The sequence below is a fragment of the Hibiscus syriacus genome, unplaced genomic scaffold (assembly GCF_006381635.1).
Source record: "Hibiscus syriacus cultivar Baekdansim isolate YM2019G1 unplaced genomic scaffold, ASM638163v2 tig00003041_pilon, whole genome shotgun sequence".
NCBI classification, from domain to species: Eukaryota; Viridiplantae; Streptophyta; class Magnoliopsida; order Malvales; family Malvaceae; genus Hibiscus; species Hibiscus syriacus.
This window is the reverse complement of record NW_024061960.1, coordinates 7,215,904-7,239,912: the sequence shown is the minus strand read 5'-3', so window position 1 is coordinate 7,239,912 and position 24,009 is coordinate 7,215,904. Positions and strand designations below refer to the sequence as shown.

The window sequence follows — 24,009 nt, the reverse complement described above, 5'->3', positions numbered from 1 at the left end:
TCATTTTAGTCACCTTATTTAGCGCTTTAGTGCTTGGGGTTTATTTTCCATTAGGTCCTTACTTTTACATTTTTTAAAATAATTTAATTATTGTATAATTTGGTTTCTATTTCTTTCCAATTTTATCATGTTTGTATATATATATATATATGTTTTTATGTAAGTACATATTATATCATATTAGATGGGTGTGTATTTATTTGATATTTCTTAACCCTTGAATATATATATATATATATTATTAATTTTTATTTTATTTTGTTCGATCTTGTTTATTTATTTTATTTTATAAAATGACCATTTATCAATATTTTTACTCAACAATAATATATTTTGGATTTTTTTATTCGAACATTTTCAAGAACATTTATTTGTAGAATGGAGGTAGAAAGCACTGCTTGATCGAAGTAGTGTGATCTGATACGACATTCAAACGAAGGGTGAACTTGAATTAAATCTATCATCTTTTAAATAATGAACATGCAAACTTCGATATTTTTTTCTAAATATTTTTTTTTAATGAGAGAATATTCTTTTACAGATAAGAAATATGTGAGATAGTTTTTTCGAAGGAGGATTGTAAATCTCGATATTTCCTTTTTCAAGTTAAAGAATTTTCTCTGATAATTAATTTGGAATAAATTACTTATCGTTCAATAAATGGATCATACTTTAATTATCGATGCAAATTCATGATTTCCACCATTTACGATAACATGTAAGCGACTAAGTATCGATTTTTGGGCTAAGTGGGGCTGCTTATCATTCCCCACGCGTAATCGACTCACGGACCCTTTAAATCAAATTTTTAGTAAACGCATACAAATTTTTGTCTTAAAAACGATTTTCCTTTAAATTGTTTTAAAAGACGTTTTAGGTATTCGACCTACCTAACCTAAAGGTCAGCGGCGACTCCAATTCAAAATTTTTCAAATTAATTTAAAATCGTCAATTTTTTAAATAAAGTCATGATTGTTTTTTTAAATAATTTCACAGTACTGTTTCGGATTAAACTAAGCCAAACCCAAATAGGAAGATAAATTCTTACAAAATACAGAGCATGTCGTTTTAGGGAATCATTTGACTTCATTTTTAAGCTTTCTTAATTGGAGCTAACAAACTTGTTCAATGGTGTACACATAAAAAATTAATTATATTCTATTTCAGGGTTGGAGGGAAAATCCAAAGCCTCCAACCACAGAGATGAGAATGATTAGGGTTTTGTTCTAATTTTTGAAGAAAGTCAACAAAAAGACAAGCACTTATCCTAGGAAAAAAATGTCACAATTTGGTAGATATATAATACTGACCAACTTGTAAAATGGTGTCATGCTGTCATGGACATTAGACATGAATTGAAATCTAATTAGTTCAGTTCAGGAGTTGAAAAATTGTCCATTAATTAAAAAAAGTAAATTATTAAGATAGTTTTCTTAATTATAGTGTACTTTTTTTTTGTTACATCATCCATTATTCAAAAAAACATAAAATATCATTTGAGTGAATAAAATTTATAAATTAATTCTTTTTCGTTAAAAAATTACCATGATGATTCGACAGTTAATAGACTTAACATAATAACAAATTTACCCTAAATTTATTTTAACATTTTATTTTAGTTTAATAATCATTCTGAAAAATTAACCCTCAATATTCTTTGTCAATTTAATATCTATTAGTTTATTTTTATTATTCATCGTCATCCGCCACTCAGTTTCCATACTAACAAATTCTTTTTTCTTTAATTCATTTCATTATTTTCCTGGAAAATTTCTCAAGAGACTAACCCTCAACATTACAAACTTAATTTTCTCACCTTCTCGTCACTGCTTGTAATTGTAAATCTAAAAAATCGTCCCATCTACAAACCACACATATCATGTGCTAGCGAGTGAAATTATTAGTGATCCATATAGTGATCATAAACCTTTAACCACAGAAGAATAAGTAGAATTTAAGTAACATTCATCCTGTGCATATGCCATTAATGATCTCATAAACACAGAAGAGATAAATTACTATAATTAATTACGGTGACCTGCTCTGGTGATATAACGCCATAATCTATTCACAATCTTCACGAATCACCAACATATTGAAAGAAACATAACCACGCGCTAAGTTTCCAACTTAGTGAGAACTTAAAGCAATTAAACAACGATAGATGATTCAACATGAGTAATCATCGACATGCTACATAGTGGAGTAACATGCTATAGTAAGGTTGCACTATACGAACTAATATGCTTTAATTTATCATATATCGTCATCAATAGTTTAATGTGCATGAACATGAAACAACATGGAGGCATGTATTAGCATTTTGACCCTAACTACAATAAATTTATAAATTCTATTTGATCACTATTATCCATGAAAATTTATAAATTTAGCCCTTAAATAAAAATTTGGGGTTACAACTCTTTCCATTAAAAAATCATCCTTGAATTTAACCTGACGTGGATAAGAGAGGATATTGTTGACGTGACTTCTTCGATTTCTCTCATAGCTTATTCTACCTAGTGATTCCTGTATAGGACTTTCACCAATGAAATAGTCTTATTCCTCAACCCATCCCTCGTGTTAGAATCTTTATTGGTTCCTCTTCATAGGTCAAATCTGATTGAATTTCAGTAGATGAATGAGTTATGACATGAGATGGATCCAACCTATACATTCTGAGCACTGAAAAGTTAAAAAAAATTATGAATTTTGTCTAGTTATGAAGGTAATACTAACTAATATTCTACTGGACCGACAATTTTAAGACTTTACCAATGAATTAGGGACTAAGTTTTCCCTTTTAAACTAGAACACCCTCTTCCATGATGAAACCTTGAGGAAAAAAATTTTGCCCACTCATACTCAATACCATTCCTTTTTAGGTTAGAGTATGACTTTTGTCTATGAGAAGCTTCTTTGAGGTTGCTCTGAATTCTCTTCACTTTGTTCTCTGTCTCTTTTACTAAATCGGAGTCAATTGCTTTACAATCACTAAGCTAAAACTAATTGAAGGGTTTTTGACACCTCCTACCATACAAAGTCTCATACAAGGCCATTTGAATGATCAATTAGTAGCTATTATTATAGGCAAATTTGGCCAACAAAAACTATTTCTCATATGAACCCTCAAATTCTATCATACAAACTCGAAGTATATCTACAAGCATATTTTTCAATAGGTAAAGGCAGATATCAAAACACTAATTACTTTCATAGACAAATGACTGGGGAATAGTTTTAATTCTATCAGTGTTACATGATTCCTTTGGCAAAAAACTATCTTCTCAGCAGCAGATTGCTAATAAGTTATTGTCTTTTTTCAAGAATACTCTTATAGTTCACGATTATATATTAGCATAAGTTCCTAAGGTTCAAAACCCTACAATGGAAACGGATTTCAGGCCCATTTCTGGTTATACCACTATGTACAAATGCAACATTAAGAGAAATGCAAATAGAATGAAGTCTTGCTTATCTGGTGATTCTCCATAATCATTGTGCTTTTCTAGAAGGTAGAAATCTTGTAGATAATGTGTTGTTAGCCCATGAATTAGTATATGTGTATGGCAGAAAGTACATTTGTGTACTTTAAAAATTGACTTAAGGAGAGCCTTTGACTTGGTGAATTGGGATTTTATTTTACAAGTGCTTAAAGTGATGGAGTTTCCTGAGCTGTTTCTTAATTGGATCAGAACTTGTATCACTCAGCCTAGATTTTCTGTTTCCCTAAGTGGTGCATTGGAGGGTTATTTTTTCTGGTGCAAAGGATCTTTATTTCAAGTATGAATGTATTGTTAGGATTACTTAACAAGGCTGGATCATTGGGAGCTTTTGGTTTTCATCCTAAATGTCAGAAGTTGGAGCTTTCCCAACTTAGTTTTGTTGATAATCTCATAGTTTTTACAAAGGGGACAATGGGCTCTGTTTCGGCCGTCAAAGAAATTTTAGACAAGTTCTATTGGATTCTGGGCTGCAAATAAATAACTTTAAGAGTGAAGTCTACAGTTCTATGTTAATTACATTTGATTTACAGTTTATAGTTGAACATACAGGTTTTAAGCTTGGCACTCTTCCAGTTAGGTATCATGGTGCAACTCTGGTTACTATTAACATCAGAGAAGGTGACTGCAAAGCTCTTGTAGGTAAGATTACACGAAGGTTGAAGGGCTTGGGGGCTAAATTTTTGTCATTTGTTGGTCGTTTGCTGTTAATTCAGTTTGTAATTTTTAACATAGGCTTTCTGGTGTAGAATTATTTTTCTTCCTGATAAGGTCAATAAAGAAATTACTGCGTTTTGTACTATTATTATTATTATTTAAAAGGTAGGTGATGGTAATTAAGGATGCACATAGGTAAGGTGGGATCTCAATTCCTATTCCTTAAGGTCTCATGTTCGAATTTTGTATTACCTTATATTTATCCTAGATTAATCAAAACACATTATAATTTTTCATTCTAATCCGACCCTAATTTTAGGGATAAAACCTGTCCAGAACCTAAAAAAAATCCCATTTTTATTCAAAAAAAAAAAAGTTGACAAAGGGGAAAAAAATAAAGAGTGGTATTTATAATAGTTATCCCTATTTTTTCTTTTTTATTCAATCAATACAGAGAGTTAATTGAAAATAGAGAGAAAGGGGGACAATATAGTAATTATCCTTAAATATATAGAGAAAATTATATTATTATCCTGAGTCAAATCAGATATTTTTCATCCCAAATTCAAACTCAAACAAACCCGGCATATGATGATTTCTCAATCAACCTGATCAAAACTCGAAAAAAAAAAAAACTCTATCGGGTTGAGTCCATATCCTATACCCATCCCTAATGGTAATGCTAAAGAAGTCGAGGTGAGTTGGGAAAATATATGTTTGCCAAAGAATGAAGGCGTGGTATTAAGGACATATCATCCTGGAATAAAGCTTGTGTATTGAGAAATCTTTGGTCTATCAGGCTCTTTTTGGGTGGCATGGGTGGAGAACTATAAAACTGTGTTAATAAATTTGAACGATTGGCCGTTGGTGTTGTAAATTGTTTTAAAATAACAAACAACTTAAAGAAATGGACCAACCCTCCCTAAGGTAAGTTAATCCTTGATTATTGCCCAAATTTATGGCGTGGTTCAGTTGTTGTGATGGGGGTGTAAACCAACTTATTAACTTGTTCTGGCTTGATCTTGGTCTCTTAACGGTAAGCACATGAATGAATGTATTTTTTTAACAATAACAATTGAATTTCATTAATAAAAAAATCAAAATCATAATACATGTAAACATAAAGATAAAAAAATAGACAATAGTCACAAAAAAACTGATAAAAAATAAAAATATTAAATTTAAAGATATGAAAAAAATAGAACATTCGCTTAAGAATGTCCAACGTCAAAGGAGACGTTTTGTAACACCCCCAACCCGTACCCGACCCGGATACGAGTCCGACGTGTCACATTGACTTTTCAAATCTTGACTCTTAAGAAAAATCCCGGGAAATTTAAAACTTTATTTAAAACAAAATACAGACTTGATCAGAGTGCTCGTACTTAATGACTTATTAATGCCAAACTTATACATAACCAAATACATACTTTGTCAAATACTTCTGATCTGATCTTTTAGTAGTGATACTGTCTTTGCCACTTCTATTCTTTCACTTCTCGTTCTTGGTACCTACGTGTAAATCACTTGCACGCTAAGTCATAGACTTAGTGAGGCATATAAACATATAATATAACCATATTCATTTCATATAATAAAAGACATACATATACAAAACACTATCAATAATCCTTTCCACTTACCATATACTCATCATATAAACATATAATTCATGTATGTGCATTCATATCATTGAATCAATACATATCAATATGCATGAATCTATGGTACTTTCACTTTCATTTGTCTTTCAATTTCATTGCTCATGTATATTATTGAGAATAGAGGTATGTGTACATTGAGGTTGTGCACTAATGTTGTCACCACAGCTCGTATAAATGTCCCGAAGGACCTATCCAGAGTCACACAGACCCCGGTAACTATCCAGAGGTCATAAAGAACCTCGGCAACTGTCCATAGGTCCAAAGAACCTAGGTAAACTGTCCATATGTTCCTTAGAACATAGGTATACTGTTCATATGTCTCGAAAGACATAGGTAAAACCCTCGACTCTTGGCATGCCAACTATACCTATAGCTCTCGTATCATATACTATGGGCATTTATTTATACATTCGTATCACTTGTTCTTTCTCTTCTTTCCTTAGAACATAGGTATACTGTTCATATGTCTCGAAAAGACATAGGTAAAACCCTCGACTCTTGGCATGCCAACTATACCTAGCTCTCGTATATACTATGGGCATTTATTTATACATTTCGTATCACTTGTTCTTTCTCTGTCACATACCACAGTATGTGTAACCATATATCTCATATCATATCATATTATATAAATACATGTATTCATATATCATGTCATCATTCATATCACATATATCACATATGCATATAAGCTTAGCTTCTTTACATATACATGTAGTCACATAGCTTTCTTTCATGTAACCATCATGTCATGTCAATAACATATATCATATGTGCATTTTCACTTAAACATATAAATCATATAACATAGCATCCATCTATTTCTATGTATTAATGCATACATGGTATCACATAACAATTTAGAAGTTACTTCCATAGTAACTCCATCACTGGCTCATCACAAGCCAATGTTAATTCAAAAATAAGTACAAATGAATTGCACTCACCTTAGCTTTGCTTTGATTCGATTCTAATTCCTCAATTGTCCTAAACAGATCACTTTCTATCTCTACATAACAATACACAGATTCATATCAATATTCCAATTGATATATTCTAAACTGTCACTTCTTAGCTAAGAGAAAGCCATTTCCTCTTTCAATGAAGGTATGCATCATGCACTACTTGTGCATCGTGCATAAATGCATTCGATGCATCAAAGGCATTCGATGTTCTTCTTTTAAAGGAATGCATCGATGCCTTATGAATTGCATCGATGCACCTTGTCCAGAAATTGCATTTCAAGCCTGAAATTCATCAATTCTTCATTCAATTCTTCTTTTAATCCCCTATTATGACTTTAAACTCAACTATCATTATTGAAACCAACTTATGTCCATATAAATCATAATCTCTTCCATTTTCATCAAGATTCTTAAAATTAAGAATCTTAAACTTTCAAATTTGTTATAAATCTTTTCTAACTTCATAAATCCTTATTCTTCTTGATGACAAAAATCATCTTAAAAATCTCTTATTACTCTTTTTCCAAAATTTCCTTTAAAAACCCATTTTCTTTAATTCTTTCAAACTTCTTTATCTTTCAATCTTAAGATAACCTAAGCTTTCCTTAAGCTTAGTTAGTTATCTGATCAAAACCCAACCATAAATTTAGCAAATAACCAACTAACAAAGAAACTCACCTTTGCAAGCTGGCTCTTCACGTTTGAGAGAAGATGAAGATGAAGAAGAAGTCTAAAACTTATCTCTTCATACCTCTCATATATAATACCCATTTTAAAATTTATATCTTTGTTCAATGACCATTTTGCCCTTCATCTACTTTAATAATTACTAACAACTTTTAGGAATTATTTCCAATAAATCATCGAATTATTCCATTCTTCTACTTAATTCATCAAATTCTTAAACAATTAGCCACTAACCCCTAGGGGATGTTACAATTCTCCCCTCCTTAATAAAATTCGTCCTCGAATTTTCACTTTTAACATATGAGCAATCCTATATACAGTCCTCTTTAATTACTCAATACATATCTCTTTCACTCATGCTATAAAATCTAACACACCACTTATAACACTTATCCTACTTGATTCTTTAAACTCTATCATTCTCATATCTTTCTCTATTTATTCCTCATTATCAAGATTTCCTTATAGCATAACTAAAACCATATATTTTCTCATGTTCTCATACGCTATTTAATCCACTCAAGTAACCACAATCTTATTTACCTGAACATTATACCTTAATGGGTTTTATATCAAAAAACTACTACAATTAACTTATAACTAAAATTAGTACTTCTATCATCAATTTACTGTTCAAAATTATGCTAGCCTAAATCAACCAATATCATAACGCATTTACTATACAACTGAAAATACCTGCTAATAATTCTGGGTCCTCACAGTCTTCATCAAAAGATATATTCTAGCAGTGGAGCGCATCTCCTGTTGAGTAGAAGATTCTGATTTCTTTCTCTACCTCTACCCTACCCTTTTGAGACATCAAAACAGATCGTTCTGATTGTGCAAGCTCTCTGTCATTCAAGGACAATCTCTCATGAAATGTCCTATTTCCCCACATCGGAAACAAGCTCCAGATTTAATTCTACATATCCCACCATGATATCTTCCACAATTCTGACAATGTCTCAATTGTGCTCTTCCATCACCAGACTCTACAAATTGGGTCTGTCTATCTCTTATCTGACTTGATCCTCTAGCGGAGGATGTCATCGACTCTGACCGTGCTTGAGATCGAAAATCAGAATCTCTACTTCTTTTGGGTGATACTAAACTCGATGAAGGCCCCGTTCTTTTAAAAGATTGAACTCTTTGATCCCCATAACGTTCATTCTGAGCTCTTTCAAGAGCTTTTTGCACGATTCACTACCTCTTGAAACGAGGACAGATTTAACACATCAACATCTCCTTTAATCTCGGGCGTAAGCCCTCCACAAACCATTCGCATGCATCTTTTTCTGTTGGAACTAACTCAGCCGCAAAACGACTCAACTTATTGAATTCACACTCATATTCATATATAGTGTGATCCAATTGCTTCAGATTCAAGAATTCTTGTTTCATTTGCTTGATGAACTGGTCTCTTATATACTTGTGTTTGAACTCTTCTAAAAACAAGAACCAGGTCACTTGGTCACTTGTCATTCTTAGAGTAACGTTCGTCCACCATATTCTCGCTTGTCCACGAAGCAAGGAGACTACTCCGTCTAACTTTTCCATATCAGAACAATGAAGTCCATCTAGCATAATCTTACGTCATTGAGCCAAAAGTCCGCTTCAACAGGACTCTCCTCAACTTCACCTTTGAATTCAGGAGCTCCTAATCCTTTTAAATCTTTTGCTATATTCCTTCTCGGAGTGGAAGGAGCAGGAGATTGGAAACGCATCAACACCGCATCTAACGTTCTAAAGAAAACGTCTTGGTCTTGCACAGGCACTCCAGAAAGTGTATGTCCTTCACCTTGCCTGGCCAGGGCAGGTGAATTACTACCTTCAGCTAATCTATCATTTCCGCTACGTCGGGAGTTGTCTTGTCCAGACATCTAATAAATACAATCATATCATTCTATTAGCAAACAGTATACTTACTTTCTATCAGATCAAAGTTTTCACTATTTCGTTGGCATGTATACTTTTTAAAACACTTTTGACTTCGTTTTTAGCCTAGAATCGGCTAAACCGTAGCTCTGATACCATTAAATGTAACACCCCCAACCCGTACCCGACCCGGATACGAGTCCGACGTGTCACATTGACTTTTCAAATCTTGACTCTTAAGAAAAATCCCGGGAAATTTAAAACTTTATTTAAAACAAAATACAGACTTGATCAGAGTGCTCGTACTTAATGACTTATACATGCCAACACTTTATACATAACCAAATACATACTTTGTCAAATACTTCTAATCTGATCTTTTAGTAGTGATACTGTCTTTGCCAATTCTATTATTTCACTTCTCGTTCTTGGTACCTACGTGTAAATCACTTACACGCTAAGTCATAGACTTAGTGAGGCATATAAAACATATAATATAACCATATCATTTCATAAAATAAAAGACATACATATACAAACACTATCAATAATCCTTTCCACTTACCATACTCATCATATAACACATATAATTCATGTATGTGCATTCATATCATTGAATCACTACATATCAATATGCATGAATCTATGGTATGATAACAATATACAATCAGGTCATGCACACATGTAACTTACCTTCTTTTATCACTTTCACTTTCATTTGTCTTTCAATTTCATTGCCCATGTATATTATTGAGAATAGAGGTATGTGAGTACATTGAGGTTGTGCACTAATGCTGTCACCACAGCTCGTATAAATGTCCCGAAGGACCTATCCAGAGGTCACACAGACCCCGGTAACTATCCAGGTCATAAAGAACCTCGGCAACTGTCCATAGGTCCCAAAGAACCTAGGTAAACTGTCCATATGTTCCTTAGAACATAGGTATACTGTCCATATGTCTCGAAAGACATAGGTAAAACCCTCGACTCTTGGCATGCCAACTATACCTATAGCTCTCGTATCATATACTATGGGCATTTATTATACATTTCGTATCACTTGTTCTTTCTCTTCTGTCACATACCACATGTATGTGTAACCATATATCTCATATCATATCACATGTATTATATATATATACATGTATTCATGTAAATCATTTCATGTAATTCATATCACATATATCACATGTGCATATAAGTTTATAGCTTCTTTCACATATACATGTAGTCACATAGCTTTCTTTCATGTAACCATGCATGTCATGTCAAATAACATATATCATATGTTACATTTTCACTTAAGCATATAAATCATATAACATAGCATCCATCTATTTCTATGTATTAATGCATACATGGTAATCACATAACAATTTAGAAGTTACTTCTTACCATAGTAACTCCATCACTGGCTCATCACAAGCCAATGTTAATTCAATAAAATAAGTACAAATAAATTGCACTCACCTTAGCTTTGCTTTGATTCGATTCTAATTCCTCAATTGTCCTGAAACGGATCACTTTCTATCTCTACATAACAATACACAGATTCATATCAATATTCCAATTGATATATCTAAACTGTCACTTCTTAGGCTAAGAGGATGCCTTATGAATGTGCATCGATGCACCTTGTCCAGAAATTGCATTTCAAGCCCGAAATTCATCAATTCTTCATTCAATTCTTCTATTTTAATCCCCTATTATGACTTTAAAACTCAACTATCATTATTGAAACCAACTTATGTCCATAAATCATATTTATCTTCCATATTTCATCAAGATTCTTAAAATTAAGAATCTTACTAACTTTCAAATTTGTTATAAATCTTTCTAACTTCAAATCTCTTATTCTTCTTGATGACAAGTCCAATTCCATCTTAAAAATCTCTTATTAACTCTTTTCCAAAATTTCCTTTAGAACCCCATTTTCTTTAATCTTTCATAACTTCTTTATCTTTCAATCTTAAGATAACCTAAGCTTTCCTTAAGCTTAGTTATTATCTAATGATCAAAACCCAACCATAAATTTAGCAAATAACCAACTAACAAAGAAACTCACCTTTGCAAGCTGGCTCTTCACGTTTGAGAGAAGATGAAGAAGATAAGTCTAAAACTTATCTCTTCAATCATACCTCTCATATATTATAATACCCATTTATTAATATTTAATATTATCTTTGTTCAATGACCATTTTGCCCTTCATCTACTTTAATAATTACTAACAACTTTTAGGAATTATTTCCAAATAAATCATCGAATTATTCCATTCTTCTACTTAATTCATCAAATTCTTAAACTTTACAATTTAGCCACTAACCCCTAGTTTGGGATGTTACACATTTTATGACGTGATAAAGGTGTGGTGAACGAACCAAACTATCTAACATAATGTTTCACTACACAATTCTAATTATATGGCAAACAACCTTTTACCAAATATGAGATCTGACCATATGTGAACACCGAAAAATCAATCAGAAAATAAATGTTGTGAGAGTCTTTATTCGTTCACCAAAACGATTGTAAATATATGAGAAAAGCATATCAAAAATTAAAAAAAAAATGTACCATAAGAATAGAAAAAAAAAGCATACCACAAGGATAAAGAATCTTATTAAAAAAATAATAAAAAACAAATGATATAGTATTAAAAAAGAAAACTGATAATCATTAATGATCTACAATCAATATTAAAATTAATATCATCGCCAGTTAAATAAAAATTAAAGGTAGAAAAAAAGTACAAAAGTATAGAAAGAACACCTAAATTAAAGAAAAACCTAATTTTATTGACTACTAAAATTGTTCCATGAATGAATTATTTATTTTCCATTGTTTCATTCAAGTATAAATTATTAAAATTTCATTTCTTATACTAATTTTAATTATTTAAACAAACTATGTTATCATTTATTTTTTAAGCATTCGCTTGTTTTTCTTTTATTTATTTTTCATTCATTTCTTTTCCTTTACTACTTATAATCGAAACATATAATTAATAAATGTTTTGAGATTTTTTTTTGAAAATCAATTATTATTTAATCAATTAAAATCAATTGATCTTGTCACATCCACATGTGACATGTACATCAATTTTTCTGTAACCATGCATATGCTTCTGGTTTTATTTAACTTCACCGTCTATTTTAATTGTTTATATATTATAAAATATTTTAAAAAGATCTTAAATTGATAATCTTATAATTTAAATTGAATCATAATAAAATTCAAACATCCCATCGAAACCAGGTGTAACCGCTCAGGTTGGAATCTATAACGGCGCAGAGAAGTAGTTGGAGGAAGTTCTACCGTGTAGCAGTCTTAATATACGATTAAAGAAAAACGAGATTTGGTAAAAAAATACCTACAACATTATTATTTCTATCTAAAACATTATTTTTTTTAACATTTTCGGTAAAGTGCCCAATAATAACAAAACTGGTAAAAAAAATAATGTTTTAGGTAACGATTTACCGGATATGTTAACAAAATCGGTAAAGCACCCAATAATAACAAAACTAGTAGATATAATAATATTTTAAGTAAATTTTTACTAAAAATATTAAAAATAATAACAAAATCGATAATATTTTTTTAACCGTATACTAACTTCCCCGGTAGTTAGTCAAATGAATGCCTCAGCTTACTCCGCTACAAATTCTAATAAGTCTCCAACCCAACTATGTATGTATACAATCTATGTATTCGGCGCAGAGCAGTAAGTGTTCCGTACAGTCATATATAAATATTTTTTACACATATATATCAATTCCGGATAAATCGAGTGAAAAACAGTCGAAAATTTTAAATTATTATATATTTTAAATAATTTTTTGTTTTTTTATTAATAATATATTTTTATACATCAATCTAATAATTTTTAATTGGTAAATACATAACTTGGTTTGAACCTTCCCTCATCGCGTGTGATTGGGATCGGGTGCTTTGGCTTGAGGACGAGGGATAAGCGTTGCTTGCCACTGGGTGCGGTTTGGGGAAGTAGCTTGTGACACGTCAACCTCTTCAACCGATGTAAGCAATTGGTGATTCTAGTGGAAAAATGTTTTTCGACACGTAAAGCTGCTCATTGGTTTTCAATAAAAATCAACTCTTTGTTGAGCCCGACACCTGTAAAATACGGTCGAAGAAATCAAAGTGATTAGAAGGATGGCATTCGATGTATTTTTTTTTTGATAATTCAAATTTTATTATCCAAATAGCAAAATTTACTACAACCAATCAACCAATGATACAACAAAAGAACTATGAACATACAAAACAAACAAAAGATTGGTTAGGTTATTTCCAAGCACTACAAAGAGTAAGGTTAATACTATCTAATCTATTAATGGATTTGCCCCTTAGTCGAATGCCTACAACATTCTTGATTTCTTTGAGCAAGGCTTCAACATTTCTCCGACGTCCTAGGAAAATTATGTTGTTACGTTCTTGTCACAAAAAATAAGTGAAAGCAGACTATGCAAGCTTCAAAATGACAATGATAAGAGATTTCCCTTTCCAAGTAGAACAAGCCGAATCTATAAAGGCATCCCAAGACGTGAAAGAAGGGTTCATACCAGTAAACTGCAGAAAAAAAATCCAGAGTTCAGCTGCTAGAGGGCAGTGGAAGAAAAGATGGTCTGGAGACTCTTGGAAGAGGTTGCAGTTGATACAAATGCTTTCAGAACAGATTCCCATTCGTTGGAGTCGATTTTTAGTAGGAAGACGATCGAGAAGAATCATCCAAGCTATCATACTATGTTTGAGAATATGCAGTGGAAACCAGATTAAACGATGCCAAGGAAACTTTTGTTCATGCATTCGGGTTACTTCCCAGATTTCTTTGGGTTGTATACCAGCAGTGAGAATAGGGAAAGCTGATGTTCTCAGTTTTAAAATCCGTTTTATGCTCCAACTTGAAATAGCCAAAAGTCTTGGTTCTTAAGAACATAGTTGTTGAGCCAAGCTAGCTACCCAGAAGGAGCCATTTCCAGCAAGAATCTTCCTGATAAGATTAAAATTACAGACCCTGCACCAGTCCTTTAAGTTTTTCAGACCAAGCCCTCCCTCAGACTTTGGAAGACAGATACGAGCCCAACAAACTCTAGCGCCAGCAGCCTTTTTATCAGCTCATTTCCAGAAGAAACGGGAGCAAAGCTGCTCCACCTTGGTTAAAATAGAGGCTGGAAGCATTAGTTGTCTACACCAGTAATTACAGACACTATAAAAGATTGTTTTAATCAATTCAAGTATTCCTGCATAGCTTAAATTCTTACATGACCAGTTCTACAGTCTTTGTTTGATATTAGTGATTAGAGCTTCGCAGTCTTTGTTCGTGAGCTTGCGAGAAACAAGGGGAATACCAAGATATTTGACAGGAATAGATCCATTTTTGAAACATGAAATCATTTTGATTTTGTCCAAGATGCCATTAGGAATACCAGCAGCGAAAAACTCGAATTTAAAAGAATTTAGCTTAAGTCCAGAAATTTGATGGAATTGATCAAGCACACTAAGAACACCAACCATCGAGTCCACATTACCTTTACAAAAAACAAGGAGATCATCCACAAATGAAAGGTGCGAAAGGCCTATTTTGTTGCATTTAGTATGAAGTCCAAAGATTCTTTTGTTTGCTGCCAAGTTAAGCATTCTAGTTAAGATATTCATGGCTAGAACAAATAAGTAAGGGGAGAGAGTATCACCTTGTCTAAGCCCCCTAGCCCCTTTAAAATAACCAATCAAGGTTCCATTGAATGCTATTGAATATCTGGCTTGAGTAAAACATTCTTCAATCCAAGCAATAAATTGGTGAGGAAGTTGAATAACTTTAAGAACACCAGTAATAAACCTCCAATCAAGGGAGTCAAACGCCTTGTGGAGGTCAATTTTCATAGAGCACCTAGGGGAAATGGTTTTCCTACCATAACCTTTAACCATTTCTTGAGCAAGGAGTGTGTTATCCATAATACTTCTTCCTTTGATGAAAGCAGACTGATTCAAAGAAACCATCTATGGAATGTAAAAATTCAGCGTATTAACAAGGATTTTAGAAATAGCCTTATAAATCACTGAACAACAGGATATAGGTCTGAAGTCTTTGACAGTGCTTGGGTTAGGAATTTTAGGCACAAGAGCAATAATCGTGGAGTTAAAATAAGGATTAATGAAGCCGTGGGAAAAGAAATATCGTACATCTGCAATGATATCCCTTCCTATGATAGGACAAGATTTCTTTAAGAATAAGGGCGTGAAACCATCCGGTCTCGGGGCCTTATCGTTTCCTTGACAAAAAACAACATTATGGATTTCTTCGTCAATAACATCCCTAATGAGGTTTGTTGAAGCTTCAGAAGGTAAGGAATAATTTAGCAACTCTTTAAGGAGATTAGGATCAACCTCTTTTAAATAAGCATCAGTAGAACCAAGCAGGTTAGAGTAGAACGAAATCACTTTTTGAGACATTGAATCGAACGATTCTAGTCTGCTTCCACTATCATCCATCAGAACATGAATGGTGTCTCTTTTATTTTTAAAGGCAGCTATAGAATGGAAAAATTTAGAATTTTTGTCTCCGTCATAGATCCACTGGACTTTAGCTCTCTGTTTGAGGAATTATGCTTCAGTTTTCTCCAGTGAGATTAAGTCATCTTGCAAGCTAATTTCCTTAACAATGCTTTCCTCACATTTCAAAGTAAGAATTTGTTGTTGCTCCAGCTCAAATCTCTTAAGCTTCACTCTGTCCGATAAGTTGCTAAAATTATCTTTATTAAAGCTTTTGAGAGTGATTTTGAGTCTCTTAAGCTTAGTAATAAGGATAGTCATAGGATTGCCATGAACAGTAGGAAGCCAAGAGTGTCTAACTACATTCAAAAAATTAGAATGAGCAGCCCAAAAGTTAAAGAATTTGAATGGTTTAGGCCTATTAACTGGGGAGTCTTTAGATAGCCACATAGTAGCCATACAATGATCAGAGATGATAGGGGAAAGGAATTCAACAAAAGAGTGAGGGAAATAAGAAGCCCAACTTGAATTTATCATGACCCTGTCAAGTTTCATAGCAAGGAAAAACTCTTGCTGCTTGTTGCTCCAAGTGAAAGTTGGACCGAAAAAAGGATGGTCCATAATGTCAATATCCTGAGAAAGGTCTTGAAAGTCTTTCATGTCAGGAGTAACATAGTTGCCAAGAAGCTCATGATCCGAACTTTCCTCTGAGTGCAGGAAAATATTGAAATCACCACCCAAGGTCCAAGGATAATGATTGACAATGTGATCAACTTCTCTAATAGTTTGCCATAATTGCCTTCGGGCACTCCCATCATTACTCCCATAAATGGCCGAGATAAAGACTGGAGAGCCCGAGGAAGAACCTTTGATGGTAATACATTGGTATGAGATTTGGATAATAGAAAAGTATATTCCCTTTCTCCAGAGTACCCATATCCTACAATTAGTAGCAAAGTCGTAATTTGTACAAGCATTCCAATTTAAAAAATGAGAGTTGAGAATGGCTTCAGATTTGTCTTCTTTAACTCTGGTTTCCATGAGATAAAGAACATCGATATTAAGAAGATTGGCTCTTTGAACCACTTTCTTCTATTTTAGAGGACTGTTAAGTCCTCTAATGTTCCAAAAACTTACAATCATTGAGTAGAAGAGCCCCCATAACCCCCTTTACTTTCATATAATAGACTTTTAACCTTGTCAATTTTCTCTTTCTTTTTAAATTTCAGCTCATTAACCAAACCAGCAACTCCTAGTGAAGCAGCCCGAGGTTTCCTGGAATTGATTCCTTAGAAGTGTTATCTTCTACAGAGTTGAGAAGGTCGAATATGTTCTTAGATCCAGAAAGAGAAACCTTAGATTTTTCTTTTAGAGGTTTACCTCTACCCTTTTTAGAAACTACTAGAAGGGAAATAGTACCTTTGTCTAAAGATTCAATAATTTCAGCGGAGGGAAGATCACTAACAGAGGCAGGAATAGTAGGAAAGTCAACTGTGTTAACAGAACTGCCAATGGCTGGAGCAGTAACTTTAACATTATTCTCAGCCTGGGTAACGTTAGCATCAAAAGAAGGGTTAATCTCATGATTATCAGGAGTAATGGCTTCAATCTCCACTGTCAGTGCAATAACTGCAACTTTTGTAACATTTAAAATATGTTCCTATAAAACTTCAACTCCACCTACTTGGGAAGGAGCTGAATTGTTTTTAGGATCACCTTTCCTTCTTCAGACTTGAGGAACGTTTGATGCAGGGTAAGGTTTCAGTGGGCATCCTTTATCATTGTGGCCATAGACCTTGCATTTCTTACATGATTGAGGGATCCAGGGAACCTCCACGAAGATAGAAGTAGATTGTCCATCGTTAAGAATTACATCTATAAAATTAGGAATAACATCCTCTGCTCCAATTTCAACGCAAACTTTAGCAAACTCTAACCTAGTTTTTGAAGCAGTTATAATGTCCATTGTGAGGGGATTTCCAATGACACTTGCAATATAGCTAAGGCCAGAACGGTTGAACAGTTCTAAGGGTACATTGAACAAGTGTACCCACAGTGGAATATTAGATAAGCTAAAGTTCAATCTCCTCATATTAGGTTCCCATTTTCTAAGAATAAGATGATTATTGTGAATATGTCATAACCCATTCTCAATTATCCAGTCCCTAGCAGTCTCGGTATTGAACGAGAATAAGAAAAGCTTTTGTCCTGCAGAACTAACCTGGATTGAAGAACTTTGCAACGCCTTGCTACATAAGCTTTCAACAGTTCTTCGCAGTAAGGAGAAGCTTGGGGAGGCACCGAAGAATTGGTCCACAAGAGACAATCTCCAATCAGAAGAGCCAGCTTCAAAGATTTAAGGAGGGGGAAGCACGGTCGAAACTCCATCGCGGAGATTTAGGGGAAAATATTTTAGGTCATGGATTTCTGGACTCCCAAAAAGCTTACGCCAATCCATCGAGCGGAAATAGAGCAGCACTAGAAAAGAAACAGCAACTACGAAGATCTTGATGTGAAAATCGGACGAAACTCACCGGTGAATCAATAGAAATCTTTGGTTCCATTAACCCCGCTAACGTGCACCAAGAGGATTTCATAAACGTGCGCCATTTATTGTTCCTTTAGAAGATAGTTTTTATAGTTATTTATTCGATGTATTAATATCCTATAGATTTATGCATAATAAATAATAAAATTATAATTGCGAGTTACGTTGGATTCATAGCTCAGTAATAAATATAGTTTTGGTTGAAATTTGAACCTCGAACCCTTGACTTCAACGTCGTCGTTTTTTCCTATTCTATATTAATATATTTGTCGTGATGGCCACGCCCAAGTACTTGGTTACCAAGGAGATGTTGCTTTCACAAATACTTAGCTCCTACGCGTATCGGTATTATATCTGTGCATAAAATAATTAAAATTTATATTTATATTAAAAAGTTATTATTATATTTAAGAAAATAATCTACTTATTTCAAAATCATTTTATTTTTTATTCATACTTATATTTCTAATTTTTCGCCAAATGAATAAAAGATAGCAGGAATAGTAGTTCGGATCTCAAACCTGATGGGTCCGGATGCGGAGATCCTAAATCTTTGGCCCGTTTACAAACTTGGAAGACAAGTATCCCTCTCCACCAATCACACTCGCCCAATCTTATCCGCTCTTCACTCATCCAATCAAAACCCAACAGGTCAGAAACGCTAACTTCTTTTCCAAAAGGAAATTCGAACGAATGAAAGTTATATAGCGAGACACTTTTAATATACAGATAAAAAAAGTGTTACTAATTTTATTATTATTTAAATAATACAATTGATAAAAAATTATTTAAAAATTTATTATTTTTCGGTAAAATATCCAATAATAACAAATTTAATAACGCTTTATCAATTTTATTAACAAAATCAATAAAACGTCCAATAATAATATTTTTAATAATTTTTTACCGTTTTTATTATTTAAATAATAAAAAAACTAATAATATATATTTTTAATAATATCTTTTATTCATTAAATAAAATTTTTATTTTTACCCGTTGGTCTAAATAAATGAAGTATTAAATTTTATAAGTAATAATCTAATTTAAAATTTAATATTATAAATAAAAAATTAACTTAATATCGTCATACTTAAAATAAATGTAGATAAAATTTGATTTGAAATTAATTTATTAATGATATTTTTTAAATGATTTGAAATTATTATAATATAATATTTCTTAGAATATTTATTAGTTATTAACAATACATATACATTCTATAAATACAATTGGTTGAACTCATATTTTTTTCGAAGAATAATATTTTGCTTTCTAATAATCATTAAATATGGATGGTGTTATAAAAATATATATAATTTTATTATTTCTAAAATTACTTCAATATGATTAAAATTTTAAATTCTTGTTACCTAAAAAATTAAATTAAATTCTAAAAAAGGTCTCTTAAAATAGGCATGGGAGCCAAAATTCAGGGATTTCAGTAATTTCACCGTTACCATCTATCCGCCACATTCTTCTCTCGCCCCAAAATTGCATATTTCCTTTTAGTCATTTTCATTTCTGTTTCTCTCTCGCGTTTTCTCGCACTCCATAGAAAAAAAAGAAAAGAAAAATAAATTAAACCTCTTCCTCGTTTGCCTGTATTGGATCGAGTTCCCCAGTTTCTCAACCACCAGCAAGCCTAAAAGAAATAAAAATCATTAATTTCGGCCCTAAATTCGAAGTGGTTTTCTTTTCTTCTCCGAAACCCAGAATAATACTTCTTATTTTGGTATAATCTTTGTTGGTTGCGTTTCGCGGGAGTGAAACTCGGGAATCGTTGTTAGGTGGCAATCTTAATCATTATTTGCATTTGATTATCGCTCAATCCAGGTTTTCCTTGCTTGATCTATCTTTTCTTTCTAATATTTTGAATGCTTTTTTTTTTACCTTTTTTGATTCGTTCGCGAACCTTAGTTTCTGTTAGGTTTAGTTTTGAGGGATTAAGAAAACTTGGGGAAAAAAAAGAAAAAAAATTGAGATTTTAGGAATTTTGATATTGATTTTTTGGGGGTGTATAGATAGCTTAGTTTCGCCACCGTTTTTGTTTTTCTCCATTTTGGGCTTTTAACTGATTTTAGGTATTTTTAAAACAAGAAAATCTCTTTGAAATTTTGGTGCGTTGTTTTAGTTTGTCGTCAAAAATCGAGGGTTTTCTTGTTTGTTTAGATCATCCGCTAAACTATCCCATTTTTCTTTTAATATTTTTAATTTCATTTTCTAAAGAAAAAAAGAAAGGAAAAAAAAGAGCGAGAGCGAGAAAACTAGTGAGGAGGAAAATTTTTAGGGTTTGCGTTTAAAGAAAGTTCTTCAGGGTGTTTGATTAAAATTAGAAAGAAAGATTAGGGAATTGGTTGTTTGTGAACGATGGCTTTGAATTTTTTCCATCGACCTATCTTCCCTGCTAATATGACTGAAGATAATCTGGTTTCTCCTATGAGAATCGCAAATGGATACCTGGTTGAAGGTATCCCGGAGTGGAATGGAGATGGGTGTTCAAAACATTGGTTTTCGAATCATCAGTTGGAAGATTGCTTTGATTATGGAAGAGATAGGAGTGGTGATCGATGTGGTTCTCAGGAGTCTTCTTCTGATGACATTGTTGATCTTTTACCATCTGATCCTTTTGGAATGGACATCTCCACTACTTTCACTGCAATTACTGGTTGGCTTGAGGATTTGGAAACTGATTATGGCTGCTGTGTGAGAGATGATGTGGGGGGGACTGGTGATGGGAGTTATCAATTGTTTGCTGGATTGAACTTTATTTGGAACAATGCCATGTGGTTCCAAACTTTTCCAGGAAGCATGGGATTTGAATTTAAAGGCAGTATATGTCGTGGATTTGGTGGGTGTCCTCATGCAAAGGAAGGAGGGGACGTGTCTGGTTGTGCTGCTCTTGGACCAGCATGTAACGTAGAGGACGCTTTGTCTTTTGGGAATGGAGATATGGTTTCGGTTGATCAGGAAAATGAAGAATTTCAGGACTGTGAGGATTTTTGTGAGGGACATGAAGGAGCTCCTCATGAAGCTCTGATTTTGGCCCTTGGTTATCTAGGTGTGCAGGATCTTTTCGTCATTGAAAATGTTTGTACATCTTTGAGATCTATAGTTCAGAATGATCCTCTCTTATGGAGGAGTATTCACATTGATCCGCCACTAAATGAGAAGATTACTGATGAAGTTCTTTTACGAATAACTAGTAGATGTCAAGGTAGCTTGCAATGCTTGAGCCTGGTTGATTGCCAAAGGATTACCGATGAAGGCCTAAAGCATATGGTCGAAAATAATCCAAAACTAGTCAAGGTGATTTATCGACTGAAATTTTTGATTCTTCTGTTGGTTTTTGAATCTTGGTTGTGCTGATTACTTTGTTGTACGTGTTTTTACTTGTGCGCTTATCCTTGAATGTATTGGTCTGCATTTGGATTTTATCTTATTATTTATAAGAATTATACAAACTGGAATATGATGGATTATGCATATATGATATAATGTGACTTAATATCGTATATTTCAGATGAATGAAATTGCTATTTGCTCTCTGATTTTGGATCATTGTGCTTACTGATTTGTTTGTTCCAGATTACTTCAAGAAAATTATAAACAATTATGAATCTAAACCCCAGTAGTTTTGTAATCCGGAAGATGACTGAATATGCATATTTCAGCATAGACTGCATGGTGATCGTGCTATATGGTCCCTGATTTTTTTTATCGGTAGACTGATTGTTTGCTACATGTGGCTTTAAAAGGAAATGCAAGTGGTTATAATCTAAATCCCAGCAATCTTTAGACATATCCACAATATGATAAATGTATATCCTCTCATAATCTGTGAATAGATCAAACAAAAAAATAGTTTTTCACATAATAAAGTCATGTATGGGAAGAGGATTACTGTGATTTAGTGTTCCTTTATGTTTTATGTTGGAGCAAGCAACACATATGTCTAGGTCCAATGCATATACTGAACTGCTCGAAGCAACTGGCAGTGTTGTTGGATTAAATGATTTATCTTCTACGCTTTGTTGCCTAACTATAAAACAACAATTTTCTGAGGTTTGCATTTAAATGCAAATGATACTTGTGAAATTTATTTCGAGGGCTTATTTTTAATGCATGGATAAGCTAAGATTTGGAGCCAGATGTTGGCTGTTATATTGCATGTTCTAGCTTTTTATGGGAAAGTTAATAATTGTTTCTGTTTTCTTTGGGAATTTGGTTTTCAATTTTAGTAGCTCCAATTATGAAATGTTTGTTAAATATATTTCCTGCATCTTTGTACTTCGATTAATATTGTTTCTTTTCTATTGTAAGCTAACGAAATATTTTCTTCTTCCTTGTAGTTGAGTGTACCTGGATGTACAAAACTAAGTGTTGATGGTATTCTGAATAGCCTAAAGGCTTTGAAGTCTATGGGCTCCCAAGGGGTGAAGCAGCTGAGGATTGGCAGTCTTTATGGTGTGACACGGATGCACTTGGAAGAGCTGAAATTCTTGTTGGATGTGGACAACCAAATTCAGCAGGTTGAGTTCAAGCCACATTTTTATAGCAGAAGAAATGTATACCTCCCTTGTGAAGATGACCGTGCCATTGATATTGAAATGTGCCCAAGATGCAAAAACATGAGGCTTGTTTATTATTGCCCAGCAGAGGGTTGCCAGCAGAAAGGGCATGCTGCTCAGTCATGCAGGGCATGCATTATTTGTGTGGCAAGATGTGTTCAATGTGGCAGGTGCTTTAATGACAGTGAGTACGAGGAAAACTTCTGTCTGGAGTTGCTTTGTTCAGATTGTTCAAAGTCACAACTCACTCTTCTTCAAACTGGTGACCTTCGTCTCCATGGCTAGACTGAAATACTTCACATTTTCTGGTTTCTGAATGCCCTTAACTTGTCGAGTCCGTGATGAAAAGGCAGCCAGAAAACAGTATAATGATTATGATCTGTCTCCATCTTTATTGTTGCCTGTTTATTCTGCTCAAAGTTTCAGCCTATACTGTACTTGGATGAGCCTTAGGTTCTCCGAGCTAATGGGTTAGTGATATTTGGAGAAAAAGAGAGAACTGCACTTGTATGTGTTGTCCAAGAGAAGCATTCTGGTTTTGGTTGATTCTTCTGGTTCGCACATTTGTGTTTTGCTTGTGGATGGTCATGTGTTCAAAAGTGGAATCTGTTTACAGAACCCTCTGCTCAGAACTGGGAAATCGTGGCCGTGGAATGTGATGCGACATCCACTCTCTTGATCACTGAATTATTTACTTAATAATCGGAATTTCTCTTTATGTTCCATGTGATGAACTATCAAATTATACAATGGTACATGTTTATAATCAATTTGCTCTCATTAAACTTGTTGGCTTGTATTGATTATCACTGATTATTATGCCTCCTTAATATGACCTTGAATGTGGTCTAGTTTTTACTAATCAGTATATGCCATCATTAGCCAAGCTTCCAAATGTTGTGATTGTTGACTATATAGGTTAAGGAGAAGTAAACCATTTGACCCTTAACTTTGAGGCGTGTAATAGAATTGCATATAGATGACCATGACCATGGAAGCGCAGTCTAAAGTTTGCCTTTGTTGTAAGGAC

The 24,009-nt window shown here is 33.3% G+C and overlaps 1 protein-coding gene across 1 annotated transcript; it reads left to right on the top strand.

Moving 5' to 3' along the window:
• Positions 1–20,091: 20,091 nt before the first annotated feature.
• LOC120170658 (F-box protein SKIP14-like) lies at positions 20,092–23,769 on the top strand. Its single transcript, XM_039178577.1, has 3 exons — positions 20,092–21,717; positions 22,761–23,244; positions 23,326–23,769. Exons 1-3 carry the CDS (start codon positions 20,779–20,781, stop codon positions 23,346–23,348), a joined length of 1,446 nt encoding a protein of 481 aa, XP_039034508.1. The 5' UTR covers positions 20,092–20,778; the 3' UTR covers positions 23,349–23,769.
• The last annotated feature ends 240 nt before the right edge of the window (positions 23,770–24,009 follow it).

Excerpts from the sequence above, each read along its gene's own strand:
- LOC120170658 (XM_039178577.1), top strand. The coding sequence starts at position 20,779 with ATGGCTTTGAATTTTTTCCATCGACCTATCTTCCCTGCTAATATGACT. Across the intron at positions 21,718-22,760 it reads ATAATCCAAAACTAGTCAAG|TTGAGTGTACCTGGATGTAC; the intron begins GTGATTTATCGA and ends TCTTCCTTGTAG. Across the intron at positions 23,245-23,325 it reads CACTCTTCTTCAAACTGGTG|AAGGCAGCCAGAAAACAGTA; the intron begins ACCTTCGTCTCC and ends GTCCGTGATGAA.